The sequence below is a fragment of the Oncorhynchus masou genome, chromosome 23 (genome assembly GCF_036934945.1).
Source record: "Oncorhynchus masou masou isolate Uvic2021 chromosome 23, UVic_Omas_1.1, whole genome shotgun sequence".
Taxonomy (NCBI): domain Eukaryota; kingdom Metazoa; phylum Chordata; class Actinopteri; order Salmoniformes; family Salmonidae; genus Oncorhynchus; species Oncorhynchus masou.
The window spans coordinates 9803307-9818072 of record NC_088234.1 but is presented as its reverse complement, the minus strand read 5'-3'; the positions used below and the strand labels follow the sequence as shown (position 1 = coordinate 9818072).

Sequence of the window (14766 nt, the reverse complement as noted above, 5' to 3'; positions counted from 1 at the left end):
CAAAGTCTAAACTGTATAATGCGATCTGATTGGATCAGAAACTGAAGTGACGTGTCACATGATCGAAACAGGAAAAAGAGAGAAGTAATGGCTGCAGTGTTCGGTGGTGTTGAAGGGTGAGTCTCTAATAAACCATTTTTATCCGGTAATAATTTGAATGAAAACGTGTTATCAGGCAGATATAGCGCAGAACTGATTAGGGCAAAAGGCTGTGCTGTTGTTTGATTGTCACATAGAACATAAACCTGTCTGACTAAACTCTACACCAACGATTCATCAGACACTTCCTTTCACCAGGGGGTGGAGTTTAGTCAATTAAATTAAACATTCCTTTGTGACAATATCCATATTCTTAAGGAAAAGCTTCCTATTCATTTGATTTGATTTGTGTGTGCGCGACGCTCCTGTCGGCCTGTCTGTGCGTCTTATCTATTGTAACAGTGGTGGGACCCACTCCAAGGCGGTATTGGTCTCTGAGAATGGGAAAATCCTTGCAGAGACAGACGGCCCCTCAACCAACCACTGGGTGAGATGACAGATCTAGGATCAGTTTACCATATTCCATAGCCTGATGTTAACCGTTAGGTGGTTAAAGTAAAGCTGACCACAGATCAGCCGAAGGCCCCTCAACCAACCACTGGGTGAGATGACAGATCTAGGATCAGTTTACCATATTCCATAGCCTGATGTTAACCGTTAGGTGGTTAAAGTAAAGCTGACCACAGATCAGCCGAAGGCCCCTCAACCAACCACTGGATGAGACCACAGAACTGACAGTACACTTTCATTATGACAGCGAGTAGATTCCAATGTGCAGGAAATTAGTTCCGGCATCTCAAATGTTCTCCTGCTTGAGTTCCTGCGCCCCTTGTAGATTATTGGCTTAGAAATACTATCCGGCATCTAAATTAAAAACATAATCGGGCATCTATTTCAGTCCAACCACTTGTAAGTGCTGATCTGAAGTCAGCTTTGTGTTTTCCCTCCTAATGGCCCCTTGTAGATTATTGGCTTAGAAATACTATCCGGCATCTAAATTAAAAACATAATCGGGCATCTACTTCAGTCCAACCACTTGTAAGTGCTGATCTGAAGTCAGCTTTGTGTTTTCCCTCCTAATGGTTAAGATCAGGATTTAGAGATGGTAAGCTGGTCTTAGATCTGTGCATAGAAGTGTGAAGAAAGAGGACGTTAAAGCTTCTAATAAAGTCATGAGTGGTTCTTCCTACATTATGAAACGTTTCATGAGTGATGACTATGTGTTGTCTTTCAGTTGGTGGGTGTTGACTGTGTGTGTTGTCTTTCAGTTGGTGGGTGTTGACTGTGTGTGTGTTGTCTTTCAGTTGGTGGGTGTTGACTGTGTATGTTGTCTTTCAGTTGGTGGGTCTTGACTGTGTGTGTTGTCTTTCAGTTGGTGGGTGTTGACTGTGTGTGTTGTCTTTCAGTTGGCGGGTGTTGACTGTGTATGTTGTCTTTCAGTTGGCGGGTGTTGACTGTGTGTGTTGTCTTTCAGTTGGTGGGTGTTGACTGTGTGTGTGTTGTCTTTCAGTTGGTGGGTGTTGACTGTGTGTGTGTTGTCTTTCAGTTGGTGGGTGTTGACTGTGTGTGTGTTGTCTTTCAGTTGGTGGGTGTTGACTGTGTATGTTGTCTTTCAGTTGGTGGGTGTTGACTGTGTGTTGTCTTTCAGTTGGTGGGTGTTGACTGTGTGTGTTGTCTTTCAGTTGGTGGGTGTTGACTGTGTGTGTTGTCTTTCAGTTGGTGGGTGTTGACTGTGTGTGTTGTCTTTCAGTTGGTGGGTGTTGACTGTGTGTTGTCTTTCAGTTGGTGGGTGTTGACTGTGTGTGTGTTGTCTTTCAGTTGGTGGGTGTTGACTGTGTGTGTGTTGTCTTTCAGTTGGTGGGTGTTGACTGTGTGTGTTGTCTTTCAGTTGGCGGGTGTTGACTGTGTGTGTTGTCTTTCAGTTGGCGGGTGTTGACTGTGTGTGTTGTCTTTCAGTTGGTGGGTGTTGACTGTGTGTGTTGTCTTTCAGCTGGTGGGTGTTGACTGTATGTGTTGTCTTTCAGCTGGTGGGTGTTGACTGTATGTGTTGTCTTTCAGCTGGTGGGTGTTGACTGTATGTGTTGTCTTTCAGTTGGTGGGTGTTGACTGTATGTGTTGTCTTTCAGTTGGTGGGTGTTGACTGTATGTGTTGTCTTTCAGCTGGTGGGTGTTGACTGTATGTGTTGTCTTTCAGTTGGTGGGTGTTGACTGTGTGTCTTGTCTTTCAGCTGGTGGGTGTTGACTATGTGTGTGTTGTCTTTCAGTTGGTGGGTGTTGACTGTGTGTGTTGTCTTTCAGCTGGTGGGTGTTGACTATGTGTGTGTTGTCTTTCAGCTGGTGGGTGTTGACTATGTGTGTGTTGTCTTTCAGCTGGTGGGTGTTGACTATGTGTGTGTTGTCTTTCAGTTGGCGGGTGTTGACTGTGTGTGTTGTCTTTCAGTTGGCGGGTGTTGACTGTGTGTGTTGTCTTTCAGTTGGTGGGTGTTGACTGTGTGTCTTGTCTTTCAGCTGGTGGGTGTTGACTATGTGTGTGTTGTCTTTCAGTTGGTGGGTGTTGACTGTGTGTGTTGTCTTTCAGCTGGTGGGTGTTGACTATGTGTGTGTTGTCTTTCAGCTGGTGGGTGTTGACTATGTGTGTGTTGTCTTTCAGTTGGCGGGTGTTGACTGTGTGTGTTGTCTTTCAGTTGGCGGGTGTTGACTGTGTGTGTTGTCTTTCAGTTGGTGGGTGTTGACTGTGTGTGTTGTCTTTCAGCTGGTGGGTGTTGACTGTGTGTGTCTTTCAGTTGGTGGGTGTTGACTGTGTGTGTTGTCTTTCAGTTGGTGGGTGTTGACTGTATGTGTTGTCTTTCAGTTGGTGGGTGTTGACTGTGTGTGTTGTCTTTCAGCTGGTGGGTGTTGACTGTATCTGTTGTCTTTCAGCTGTTGGGTGTTGACTATGTGTGTGTTGTCTTTCAGTTGGTGGGTGTTGACTGTGTGTTGTCTTTCAGTTGGTGGGTGTTGACTGTGTGTGTTGTCTTTCAGTTGGTGGGTGTTGACTGTGTATGTTGTCTTTCAGTTGGCGGGTGTTGACTGTGTGTGTTGTCTTTCAGTTGGCGGGTGTTGACTGTGTGTGTTGTCTTTCAGTTGGCGGGTGTTGACTGTGTGTGTTGTCTTTCAGTTGGTGGGTGTTGACTGTGTGTGTTGTCTTTCAGTTGGTGGGTGTTGACTGTGTGTGTTGTCTTTCAGCTGGTGGGTGTTGACTGTATGTGTTGTCTTTCAGCTGGTGGGTGTTGACTGTATGTGTTGTCTTTCAGTTGGTGGGTGTTGACTGTATGTGTTGTCTTTCAGCTGGTGGGTGTTGACTGTATGTGTTGTCTTTCAGCTGGTGGGTGTTGACTGTGTGTGTTGTCTTTCAGCTGGTGGGTGTTGACTATGTGTGTGTTGTCTTTCAGCTGGTGGGTGTTGACTGTGTGTGTTGTCTTTCAGCTGGTGGGTGTTGACTATGTGTGTGTTGTCTTTCAGCTGGTGGGTGTTGACTATGTGTGTGTTGTCTTTCAGCTGGTGGGTGTTGACTGTGTGTGTTGTCTTTCAGTTGGCGGGTGTTGACTGTGTGTGTTGTCTTTCAGTTGGTGGGTGTTGACTGTGTGTGTTGTCTTTCAGCTGGTGGGTGTTGACTGTGTGTGTCTTTCAGTTGGTGGGTGTTGACTGTGTGTGTTGTCTTTCAGTTGGTGGGTGTTGACTGTGTGTGTTGTCTTTCAGTTGGTGGGTGTTGACTGTGTGTGTTGTCTTTCAGTTGGTGGGTGTTGACTGTGTGTGTTGTCCTTCAGCTGGTGGGTGTTGACTGTATCTGTTGTCTTTCAGCTGTTGGGTGTTGACTATGTGTGTGTTGTCTTTCAGTTGGTGGGTGTTGACTGTGTGTGTTGTCCTTCAGTTGGTGGGTGTTGACTGTATGTGTTGTCCTTCAGTTGGTGGGTGTTGACTGTGTGTGTTGTCTTTCAGTTGGTGGGTGTTGACTGTGTGTGTTGTCTTTCAGTTGGTGGGTGTTGACTGTGTGTGTTGTCTTTCAGTTGGTGGGTGTTGACTGTGTGTGTTGTCTTTCAGCTGTTGGGTGTTGACTATGTGTGTGTTGTCTTTCAGTTGGTGGGTGTTGACTGTGTGTTGTCCTTCAGTTGGTGGGTGTTGACTGTATGTGTTGTCCTTCAGTTGGTGGGTGTTGACTGTGTGTTGTCTTTCAGTTGGCGGGTGTTGACTGTATGTGTTGTCTTTCAGCTGGTGGGTGTTGACTGTGTGTGTTGTCCTTCAGTTGGTGGGTGTTGACTGTGTGTGTTGTCTTTCAGTTGGTGGGTGTTGACTGTGTGTGTTGTCTTTCAGCTGGTGGGTGTTGACTGTGTGTGTTGTCCTTCAGTTGGTGGGTGTTGACTGTGTGTGTTGTCTTTCAGTTGGTGGGTGTTGACTGTGTGTGTTGTCTTTCAGCTGGTGGGTGTTGACTGTGTGTGTTGTCTTTCAGCTGGTGGGTGTTGACTGTATGTGTTGTCTTTCAGTTGGTGGGTGTTGACTGTGTGTGTGTTGTCTTTCAGTTGGTGGGTGTTGACAAGTGTATCGAGGCCATCAACGACATGGTCCAGAAAGCCAAAATAGAAGCGGGGCTCGACCCAGACACACCTCTCCACTCTCTGGTGAATCAATTCATGATTTTAATGCAAAAATCTCATCGAAAGCCTAATATACAAGAATTTCGTGTATTTGTGTGTATGTGACCAATCAAATTAGATTTGATTAGATTTTGATATACTATTTACTAGCTACTCGAAAAGGCGATCCTGAGCACTTGTATTGAGTGTATAATTTGCGATGCATCTACACAGAAACCTTTTTTTGTGTAGCTAATTGTAGTTCTTGGGTTGTGTATTGTGTAGGCTAATAGTTACTAAGGCTTAAGGTCAATTCCATGTACATATAAAATTTAAAAAAGGACCCATGAGCACCAATGTGCAATTCATAGGAGCATGTCAAATTGGGGCAAATGAAAGCTAAGAGTTTATATGTTTTAGAAATTAAGGATTATATATATATATATATTTATTTATTTATTTTTTTCAACCTAAAAATTGGGAAAAATCAAAGGCTTTGATTTCTTGTCAAGCAGATGGAAAAGGGATCTCTTTTTCTTTTTTTTTACCAGAAAAGTATCAAACACATGAGACATGGAAACACAATAATGTTGAAGACCCGTGACAGCTAATATCAACACCTATATTTACTGTTGGATCACTTTTTCTCCCTTCTGTAACTTTAAGGAACATTCCCCCTCCCGTAGTAACATTAAGGAACAATACCCCTCCCGTAGTAACATTAAGGAACAATACCCCTCCCGTAGTAACATTAAGGAACAATACCCCTCCCGTAGTAACATTAAGGAACAATACCCCTCCCGTGGTAACATTAAGGAACAATACCCCTCCCGTGGTAACATTAAGGAACAATACCCCTCCCGTGGTAACATTAAGGAACAATACCCCTCCCGTGGTAACATTAAGGAACAATACCCCTCCCGTGGTAACATTAAGGAACAATACCCCTCCCGTGGTAACATTAAGGAACAATACCCCTCCCGTGGTAACATTAAGGAACAATACCCCTCCCGTGGTAACATTAAGGAACAATACCCCTCCCGTGGTAACATTAAGGAACAATTCCCCTCCCGTGGTAACATTAAGGAACAATACCCCTCCCGTGGTAACATTAAGGAACAATACCCCTCCCGTGGTAACATTAAGGAACAATACCCCTCCCGTGGTAACATTAAGGAACAATACCCCTCCCGTAGTAACATTAAGGAACAATACCCCTCTCCGTAGTAACATTAAGGAACAATACCCCTCTCCGTAGTAACATTAAGGAACAATACCCCTCCCGTAGTAACATTAAGGAACAATACCCCTCCCGTAGTAACATTAAGGAACAATACCCCTCCCGTAGTAACATTAAGGAACAATACCCCTCCCGTAGTAACATTAAGGAACAATACCCCTCCCGTAGTAACATTAAGGAACAATACCCCTCCCGTAGTAACATTAAGGAACAATACCCCTCCCGTAGTAACATTAAGGAATCATTGCCTTGTGCCTTGAAATCCCACATATCTTTAAGATATGTTCTCATTTCTCTCCCTCGTGAGAAGGAGTGTGAGAAGTTCACAGAAGTAACAAGTAAAGGTAGACCTACCAATTATTTAGTGTTTTTACTGATATACGTTTTGTGTATGAATTACTAAATGATTCAAACTAAATTCTGTTACCAAATCGGTAATTGAATTTCCTAATAATCAGTAACGGAATTTCTGCAAATGAATTGGCTACAATGTGAAATGACAGTCGTCACCGACCCCAGGTAGGTCACCTGATACTGTCCTCCCCTTCCACTGGCATGCTGTTCTGTTCAGGTGATAACGCTTTTCTTTCACTTTCTCAAAGATAGACATCCAGACAAAATCTGAACCAACTATGTTTCACAAGTTAGTATAGTACAGTAGTGCACAGTAAAGTAGAGTACTGTACAGTAGAGTAGAATAGTAGATTATAGTTTAGTAGGGCACTAGAATTGAGTACTGTACTCTACTGAGCTCTGCTGTGCTGTACTGTGCTGTGCTCTACTGTACAGAGCTCTACTGTACTGAGCTCTACTGTACTCTACTGAGCTCTGCTGTACTGTACTCTACTGAGCTCTGCTGTACTGTACTCTACTGAGCTCTACTCTACTGAGCTCTACTCTACTGAGCTCTAATGTGCTCTACTGTACTCTACTTAGCTCTACTGAGCCCTACTGTACTTAGCTCTACTGAGCTCTACTGTTCTGTACTGAGCTCTACTGTACTGAGCTCTACTGAGCTCTACTGTACTCTACTGTACTGAGCTCTACTGTACTCTACTGATCTCTACTGAGCTCTACTGTACTGAGCTTTGCTGTACTGTCCGGTCCAACCAAATTTGGTCTTGTTTGGGGGCGGAGCTCATTAAAATAATCGGCAGTGTGTAGAATAATACCCAAATATGGAAAGGAGGATATTGGATATTTCTACCTTTGTACCTATTAGGATACATCACCATGAAGAGAATGACATTCATATCCATAATGATGGATTACTGTGGAGTACAGATCAGGGAACCATGATGAAATTCCATTACAGGGCGTTAATCCACTTCACTTATTGTAGTTTAATAACCAAAAGAGATTTTTTTTTCAAAACTCAAGGTATGATGTCATAGCTTATACGCCCCATTCTTTCTGCAGACGTCTTGGAATCTTAATTCAGCTGGTTTTCATTTTAAAAAACGGAGGGAGATTTGACCAAAATTCTGTTACCAAATTTTGCATCTACACTGTTCTTCCAGTAAAATGTGTTTTTGTAAAATATTTGGTGTAAATTGTTTAAAGTCGTCCTTGTCCATAGAGTTATATGGTTTGTTAAAATTTGAAATCAATGTTTTTTGTTTGGCATACATTTTAAGTGAAGAATCTGAGTCCCAGTGCAAATCTGTTACTGTGTAATTGCCCCTTTTTACCAAGTAGTCTAACTGGTATGACAACTTGTAATATCTCGCTCTCCCAGGGAATGTCTCTTAGCGGAGGGGAACAGAAGGATGCTATTGAGAAGATCATCTGTGATATGAAGAACAGGTTTCCTAAACTCAGCATCAATTATTACATCACCACCGATGCCATCGGCGCCATGGCAACAGCCAGCGACCGGGGTAACGGAACCGTCTTGTTAACATAATTTTTTTTTTTTTTTTTTGAAAGTGATAAATTAGGATTTGAAAGAATGATTTAATATGATCAATAGCCAGTATGAGAAGTGGATCTTGTAATCTGTAATCTGTGTGTGGTTGAAAGGAATGTTCACTGTCATTTTACAATGGTGTCGTATGACTTCACTCATCCATCCATCTCTCTCTGCCCCTCTCACACTATATATATATATATATATATATATATATATATATATATATATAGGAGGTATAGTGTTGATCAGTGGGACTGGTTCTAACTGTAAGCTGGTGAACCCAGATGGAAGCCAGGTCGGCTGTGGAGGCTGGGGTCATATGATGGGGGACGAGGGTTCAGGTAGCCATGACGACAACAATCAACATAAACAGAAGCCCAATAAACTTGTCTTCTCTGATGATCACCTCTCTCTTTTCCTCCATTCATTTATTTTTTCATCCCACTGTTTCTCTTTCTCCTCCCCCCTTTTCCCTTCCATTCTCTCCCCACCCCTCCTCCTCTTTTCTCAACCCCCCTCCTTCTCTTTTTCTCCCCCCTCCTTCTCTTCCCCCCCCCCTCCCTCCTCCTCTTCCCCCCCCCCTCCCTCCTCCTCTTTTCTCTCTCCATCAGCGTTCTGGATCTCCCACCTGGCAGTGAAGACTGTGTTCGATGCCAAAGACAACCTGGTCAAGCCCCATCATGATGTCACTCACGTCAAGAAGGTCATTGAGAATTACTTCCAGGTGAGAGGTCAACCGAAAGTACAACAGGAAATTAAATAGAGTACAGGCTTAACTGAATGACAACCGAGACAGAATGCAATATGGGATTTCATTGAATAATTTGGGCCGGGTGCTGCTGATCGGTTGCCCTAAACGATGGGTCTGATGACGGGTTTCAGTTGGTGGTGGAGGTGGAAGGTCGTTTGGTGGTGGTGGGGAGGTGGAAAGTCGTTTGGTGGTGGTGGGGAGGTGGAAGGTCGTTTGGCGGAGGTGGAAGGTCGTTTGGCGGAGGTGGGGAGGTGGAAGGTCGTTTGGCGGTGGTGGGGAGGTGGAAGGTCGTTTGGCGGTGGTGGAAGGTCGTTTGGCGGAGGTGGAAGGTCGTTTGGCGGAGGTGGAAGGTCGTTTGGCGGTGGTGGGGAGGTGGAAGGTCATATGGTGATGGGGAGGTGGGGAGGTGGAAGATTGTTTAGTGGTGGAAGGTCATGAGGTGGAGGTGGAAGGTCATGTGGTGGTGGGGGGTGGTCATGTGGTGGTGGGGGTGGTCATGTGGTGGTGGGGGTGGTCATGTGGTGGTGGGGGGGGTCATGTGGTGGTGGGGGGGGTCATGTGGTGGTGGGGGGGTCATGTGGTGGTGGGGGGGGGTCATGTGGTGGTGGTGGTGGGGGGAGGTCATGTGGTGGTGGTGGTGGGGGGAGGTCATGTGGTGGTGGTGGTGGGGGAGGTCATGTGGTGGTGGTGGTGGGGGAGGTCATATGGTGGTGGTGGTGTGGGAGAAGGTCATATGGTGGTGGTGGGGAGGTGTAGGTCATATAGTGGTGGTGGAAGGTCATATAGTGGTGGTGGAAGGTCATATAGGGGTGGTGTGGGAGGTGGAAGGTCATGTGGAGGTGGAAGGTCGTGTGGAGGTGGAAGGTCGTGTGGAGGTGGAAGGTCGTGTGGTGGTGGAAGGTCGTGTGGTGGTGGAAGGTCAAATGGTGGTGGAAGGTCATATGGTGGTGGTGGTGGCGGAAGGTCATATGGTGGTGGTGGTGGTGGTGGAAGGTCATATGGTGGTGGTGGTGGTGGAAGGTCATATGGTGGTGGTGGAAGGTCATATGGTGGTGGTGGAAGGTCATATGGTGGTGGTGGTGGTGGAAGGTCATATGGTGGTGGTGGTGGTGGAAGGTCATATGGTGGTGGTGGTGGAAGGTCATGTGGTGGTGGTGGTGGAAGGTCATGTGGTGGTGGTGGTGGAAGGTCATGTGGTGGTGGTGGTGGAAGGTCATGTGGTGGTGGTGGTGGTGGAAGGTCATGTGGTGGTGGTGGTGGTGGAAGGTCATGTGGTGGTGGTGGTGGTGGAAGGTCATGTGGTGGTGGTGGTGGTGGAAGGTCATGTGGTGGTGGTGGTGGAAGGTCATATAGGGGTGGTGTGGAAGGTCGTGTGGAGGTGGAAGGTTGTTTCCTCTCTCTCTCTCTTCCCTTCTCTCTCCCTGCAGGTATCAGACTTGATGGGGATGCTCCCTCATCTATATAGAAACTTCCAGAAGTCTCACTTTGCAGGACTCTGCCAGAAAATAGCTGAAGGTTAGTTATCCTCTTATTTTCACTCTCCCAACAGCGTAAGTGTGTTGGGACTGGGCTCGTGTGTTGGGACAGGACTCGTGTGTTGGGACTGGACTCGTGTGTTGGGACTGGACTCGTGTGTTGGGACTGGGCTCGTGTGTTGGGACTGGGCTCGTGTGTTGGGACTGGGCTCGTGTGTTGGGACTGGGCTCGTGTGTTGGGACTGGGCTCGTGTGTTGGGACTGGGCTCGTGTGTTGGGACTGGGCTCGTGTGTTGGGACTGGGCTCGTGTGTTGGGACTGGGCTCGTGTGTTGCATGGTTTTAATCAACCTCATACGATATTTTTTATTGATCTATAAATGTGTATAAGTGTGTACTATTGTGAGTTACAGGGGCTAAAGCTGGTGATGCTCTGTGTCAGTATCTGTTCACCCTGGCAGGCAGGGTCCTGGCCCAACACATAGTGGCTGTACTACCTAAAGCACAACAGGTGAGAGACACACACATTTTACCCACATACCCAGTGCAAAATGTGACTTTTTTACACATTTTGTTACGTTACAGCCTTACTCTAAAATGGATTAAATGTTGTTTTTCCATCAATCTACACACAATACCCCATAATGACAAAGCAAAAACAGGTTTTAGGAATTTTTTTGCAAATGTATAGAAATTAAAAACTGAAATACAATTTCATAAGTATTCAGACCCTTTGTTGAAGCAGCGATTACAGTCTTGAGTCTTCTTGGGTTTGACGCTACAAGCTTGGCACACCTGTATTTGGGGAGTTTCTCCCATTCTTCTCTGCAGATCCTCTCAAGCTCTATCAGGTTGGATGGGGAGCGTCGCTGCACAGCTATTTTCAGGTCTCTCCAGAGATGTTCAATCGGGTTCAAGTCCGGGCTCTGGCAGGGACATTAAGAGACTTGTCCTGAAGCCACTCCTGCGTTGTCTTGGCTGTGTGCTTAGGGTCGTTGTCCTGTTGGAAGGTGATCCTTCTCCCCAGTCTGAGAACCTGCTCCAGAGCTCTTAGAACTTCATCAAGGATCTCTGTACTTTACTCCGTTCATCTTTCCCTCGATCCTGACTAGTCTCCCAGTCCCTGCCGCTGAAAAACATCCCCACAGCATGATGCTGCCACCACCATGCTTCACTGTAGGGATGGTGCCAGGTTTCCTTCAGACATGATGCTGCCACCACCATGCTTCACTGTAGGGATGGTGCCAGGTTTCCTTCAGACGTGACGCTTGGCTTTCAGGCCAAAGAGTTCAATCCAGAGAATCTTGTTTCTCATGGTCTGAGAGTCTTTTGGTGCTTTTTGACAATCTTCAAGCGGGCTGTCATGTGCCTTTTATTGAGGACTGGCTTCCGTCTGACAACTCTACCATAAAGGCCTGATTGGAGGAGTCCTGCACAGATGGTTGTCCTTCTGGAAAGTTCTCCCATCTCCACAGCGGAACTCTAGAGCTCTGTCAGATTAACCATTGGGTTCTTGGTCACCTCCCTGACCAAAGCCCTTCTCCCCTGATTGCCCAGTTTGGCCGGGGGGGCAGCTCTAGGAAGAGTCTTGGTGGTTCCAAACTTCTTCCATTTAAGAATTATAGAGGCCACTGTGTTCTTGGGGACCTTTAATGCTGCATAAAGTTTTTGGTACCCTTCCCCAGATCTGTACCTCGACACAATCCCGTCTCGCAGCTCTACTGACAATTCCTTCGACCTCATGACTTGGTTTTTGTTCTGACATGCACTTCCAACTGTGGGACATTATGGAGACAAGTGTGTACCTTTCCAAATCATGTTCAATCAATTGAATTTACCACAGGTGGACTCCATGCTGTAGAAACATCTCAAGGATGATCAATGGAAACAGGAAGCACCTGAGCTCAATTTTAAGTCTCATCGCAAAGGGTCTGGATAAGGTTTCGGTTTATTTTTTAATAAATGTGCAAACATTTCTAAAAACCTGTTTTCGCTTTGTCATTATGGGGGTATTGTGATGTCATTATGGGGTATTGTGTGTAGATTGATGGGAATTTGTTCTAATCCATTTTAGAATAAGGCTGTAACATAAGAAAATGTGGAAAAGGTCAAAGTGTCTGAATACTTTCAGAATGCACTGTACTTTCACCCTTTTCTATGATGTCGTATAGAAGGTTCAACAGATTACACTGATATTGTACCCCCCCTTATCTCCCTCTCTCTGTCTGTCTCTCTACATCAGGCTCTGTTGACAGGTGAACAGTGTCTACCCATCTTGTGTGTTGGATCAGTGTGGAAGAGCTGGGAGCTGCTGAAGCCAGGTGGGTTGTAACTGACTGTTGTTGGATCAGTGTGGAAGAGCTGGGAGCTGCTGAAGCCAGGTGGGTTGTAACTGACTGTTGTTGGATCAGTGTGGAAGAGCTGGGAGCTGCTGAAGCCAGGTGGGTTGTAACTGACTGTTGTTGGATCAGTGTGGAAGAGCTGGGAGCTGCTGAAGCCAGGTGGGTTGTAACTGACTGTTGTTGGATCAGTGTGGAAGAGCTGGGAGCTGCTGAAGCCAGGTGGGTTGTAACTGACTGTTGTTGGATCAGTGTGGAAGAGCTGGGAGCTGCTGAAGCCAGGTGGGTTGTAACTGACTGTTGTTGGATCAGTGTGGAAGAGCTGGGAGCTGCTGAAGCCAGGTGGGTTGTAACTGACTGTTGTTGGATCAGTGTGGAAGAGCTGGGAGCTGCTGCTGAAGCCAGGTGGGTTGTAACTGACTGTTGTTGGATCAGTGTGGAAGAGCTGGGAGCTGCTGAAGCCAGGTGGGTTGTAACTGACTGTTGTTGGATCAGTGTGGAAGAGCTGGGAGCTGCTGAAGCCAGGTGGGTTGTAACTGACTGTTGTTGGATCAGTGTGGAAGAGCTGGGAGCTGCTGAAGCCAGGTGGGTTGTAACTGACTGTTGTTGGATCAGTCCAGTCTGTTGTCAAAATGTCCTCTTATGGCAGGATTTCCTAGCCTGGGTACTAGTCTGTTTGTGCTAACATCCCACTCCTTGTTAAACATGTTTGGAATGGGATGATGACACAAATAGATCTGAGACCAGGCTAAGGATTTCCCAGGTCAACATAAAGGTTGGCTTTTTTCAAGCCAACGGTCCACACTGGATGTCAAAATGACACGAAGATCCCCATGCGCAACGCCAAGCGTCGGGTGAAGTGGGTTGAAGCACGCCGCCATTGGACTCTGGAGCAGTGGAAACGCGTTCTCTGGAGTGAAACATCACACTTTACCATCTGGTAGTCCGACTGACTAATTTGGGTTTGGCGGATGCCAGGAAAAACGCTACCTCCCCAAATGCATAGTGCTAACTGTAAAGTTTGGTGGAGGAGGAATAATGCTCTGGGGCTGTTTTTCCATGGTTCGGGCTAGGCCCCTTAGTTCCAGTGAAGGGAGATCTTAACACTATAGCATATAGTGACATTCTAGATCATTCTGTGGTTCCAACTTTGTGGCAACAGTTTAGGGAAGGCCCTTTCCTGCTTCAGCGTGACAATAATCGCCCAACCTCACTAATGCTCTTGTGGCTGAATGGAAGCAATTCAATGCAGCAATCTTCCATCATCTAGTGGAAAGCCTTCCCAGAAGAGTGGAGGCTGTTATAGCAGCAAAGGGGGGTACCAACTCCATATTAATGCCCATGATTTTGGAATGAAATGTTCCCCCATACGTTTGGTCATGTAGTGTCTTTTAATTTGTTTAGCTCACATAATATAATTTAACATTATGCATTAAAGTGTTTAATAGAACAAATGTAGACATTAATATGAATTTCTACAGCTTCTAAAATATTTATTTAAATGTGGGAAAGTACCAATATGGAGGAGCAATGGCTTCCAAACAGCACCCCTGTCAGTCATTTAGTGTATATATAAATAATTGGGTTCAGCTAAGCTCTAACCGTCTCGTCGGCAGGTTTCACAGAAGTCCTGGCGGAGTTGGAGTCCACGCCTGCCTTCAAGGGTCATTTCTACGGTTACAACCTGCTGACCCTGAGGCAATCATCAGGGTCGGCACTAGGTGGTGCGGTTCTCGGCGCGAAGAGCGCGGGCGCCACGGTAACACTCAACTACGCCGACAACGCACAAGTCTTCTACAAACACTCCTTTCAAAGCAGTCAATGAGGAATCGCCTCTGAACCAATTCAAACGAAGCCTCACAAGCTTGACCAATCAGGACGCAGCTATAAGTAAGACAACATTTGGAATTGGACCAATAATTAAGTGCTTGGGATTTATTTGACCAATAATATGTCCTTGATTTGATTAGCTCTGGTTTCTTATACTTCTAATAACTCTCCACAAGAGGGTGGTCTTTAGCTATCAAGCACACCGCAACTGTCCATTTGTACTGTGAATCTGAATATATCAGCAGGAAAGATTTATGTTTAATCATATTACGAGAATATAGCCTGAGGTATCTGTTTTCCAATAACTGTAATGCAATTCTGAAATATACACAACGTTTTGTAGTAAACATTTGTGAAAGCATTTGGTCGCTGTCTGTTATTTTTACAGATTCTTCTTCTCTCATTTGCTTGACAAGGCTACATAATTACCATGGCTTGGATTGGTCAGAACAGCCCGGCCATTGTGAAGTTATGGATTGTTGTGATATGACATTCTGAGTCACAACATTCTATTCGATAGGACACAGCAGAGAGCGAGTTCTAACCAGTGTGACATCATAGTTCTAACATT

The 14766-nt window shown here is 45.8% G+C and overlaps 1 protein-coding gene across 3 annotated transcripts; it reads left to right on the top strand.

The window, feature by feature from the left end:
* The first annotated feature begins 46 nt into the window (after positions 1–46).
* Positions 47–14556, top strand: nagk (N-acetylglucosamine kinase). 3 transcript variants are annotated; one of them, XM_064931093.1, is made up of 10 exons: positions 47–116; positions 442–526; positions 4596–4694; positions 7628–7769; positions 8032–8142; positions 8413–8525; positions 9980–10067; positions 10440–10537; positions 12269–12347; positions 13982–14556. In XM_064931093.1, the coding sequence occupies exons 1-10, from the start codon at positions 88–90 to the stop codon at positions 14188–14190; spliced, it is 1053 nt and encodes a 350-aa protein (XP_064787165.1). In that variant the 5' UTR covers positions 47–87; the 3' UTR covers positions 14191–14556. The 3 variants fall into 3 exon arrangements, with proteins under 3 accessions (XP_064787165.1, XP_064787166.1, XP_064787167.1); XM_064931094.1 differs by lacking the exons at positions 47–116; positions 442–526 and adding an exon at positions 624–641; XM_064931095.1 differs by lacking the exons at positions 47–116; positions 442–526 and adding an exon at positions 739–756.
* The last annotated feature ends 210 nt before the right edge of the window (positions 14557–14766 follow it).

What these genes read in the sequence shown, in the direction of transcription:
- nagk (XM_064931093.1), top strand. Translation starts at nt 88, where the DNA reads ATGGCTGCAGTGTTCGGTGGTGTTGAAGG. An exon ending in GATGGGGGACGAGGGTTCAG is followed by an intron (nt 8,143 to 8,412) that starts GTAGCCATGACG and finishes TCTCTCCATCAG; the next exon opens with CGTTCTGGATCTCCCACCTG. An exon ending in TACTACCTAAAGCACAACAG is followed by an intron (nt 10,538 to 12,268) that starts GTGAGAGACACA and finishes TCTCTACATCAG; the next exon opens with GCTCTGTTGACAGGTGAACA.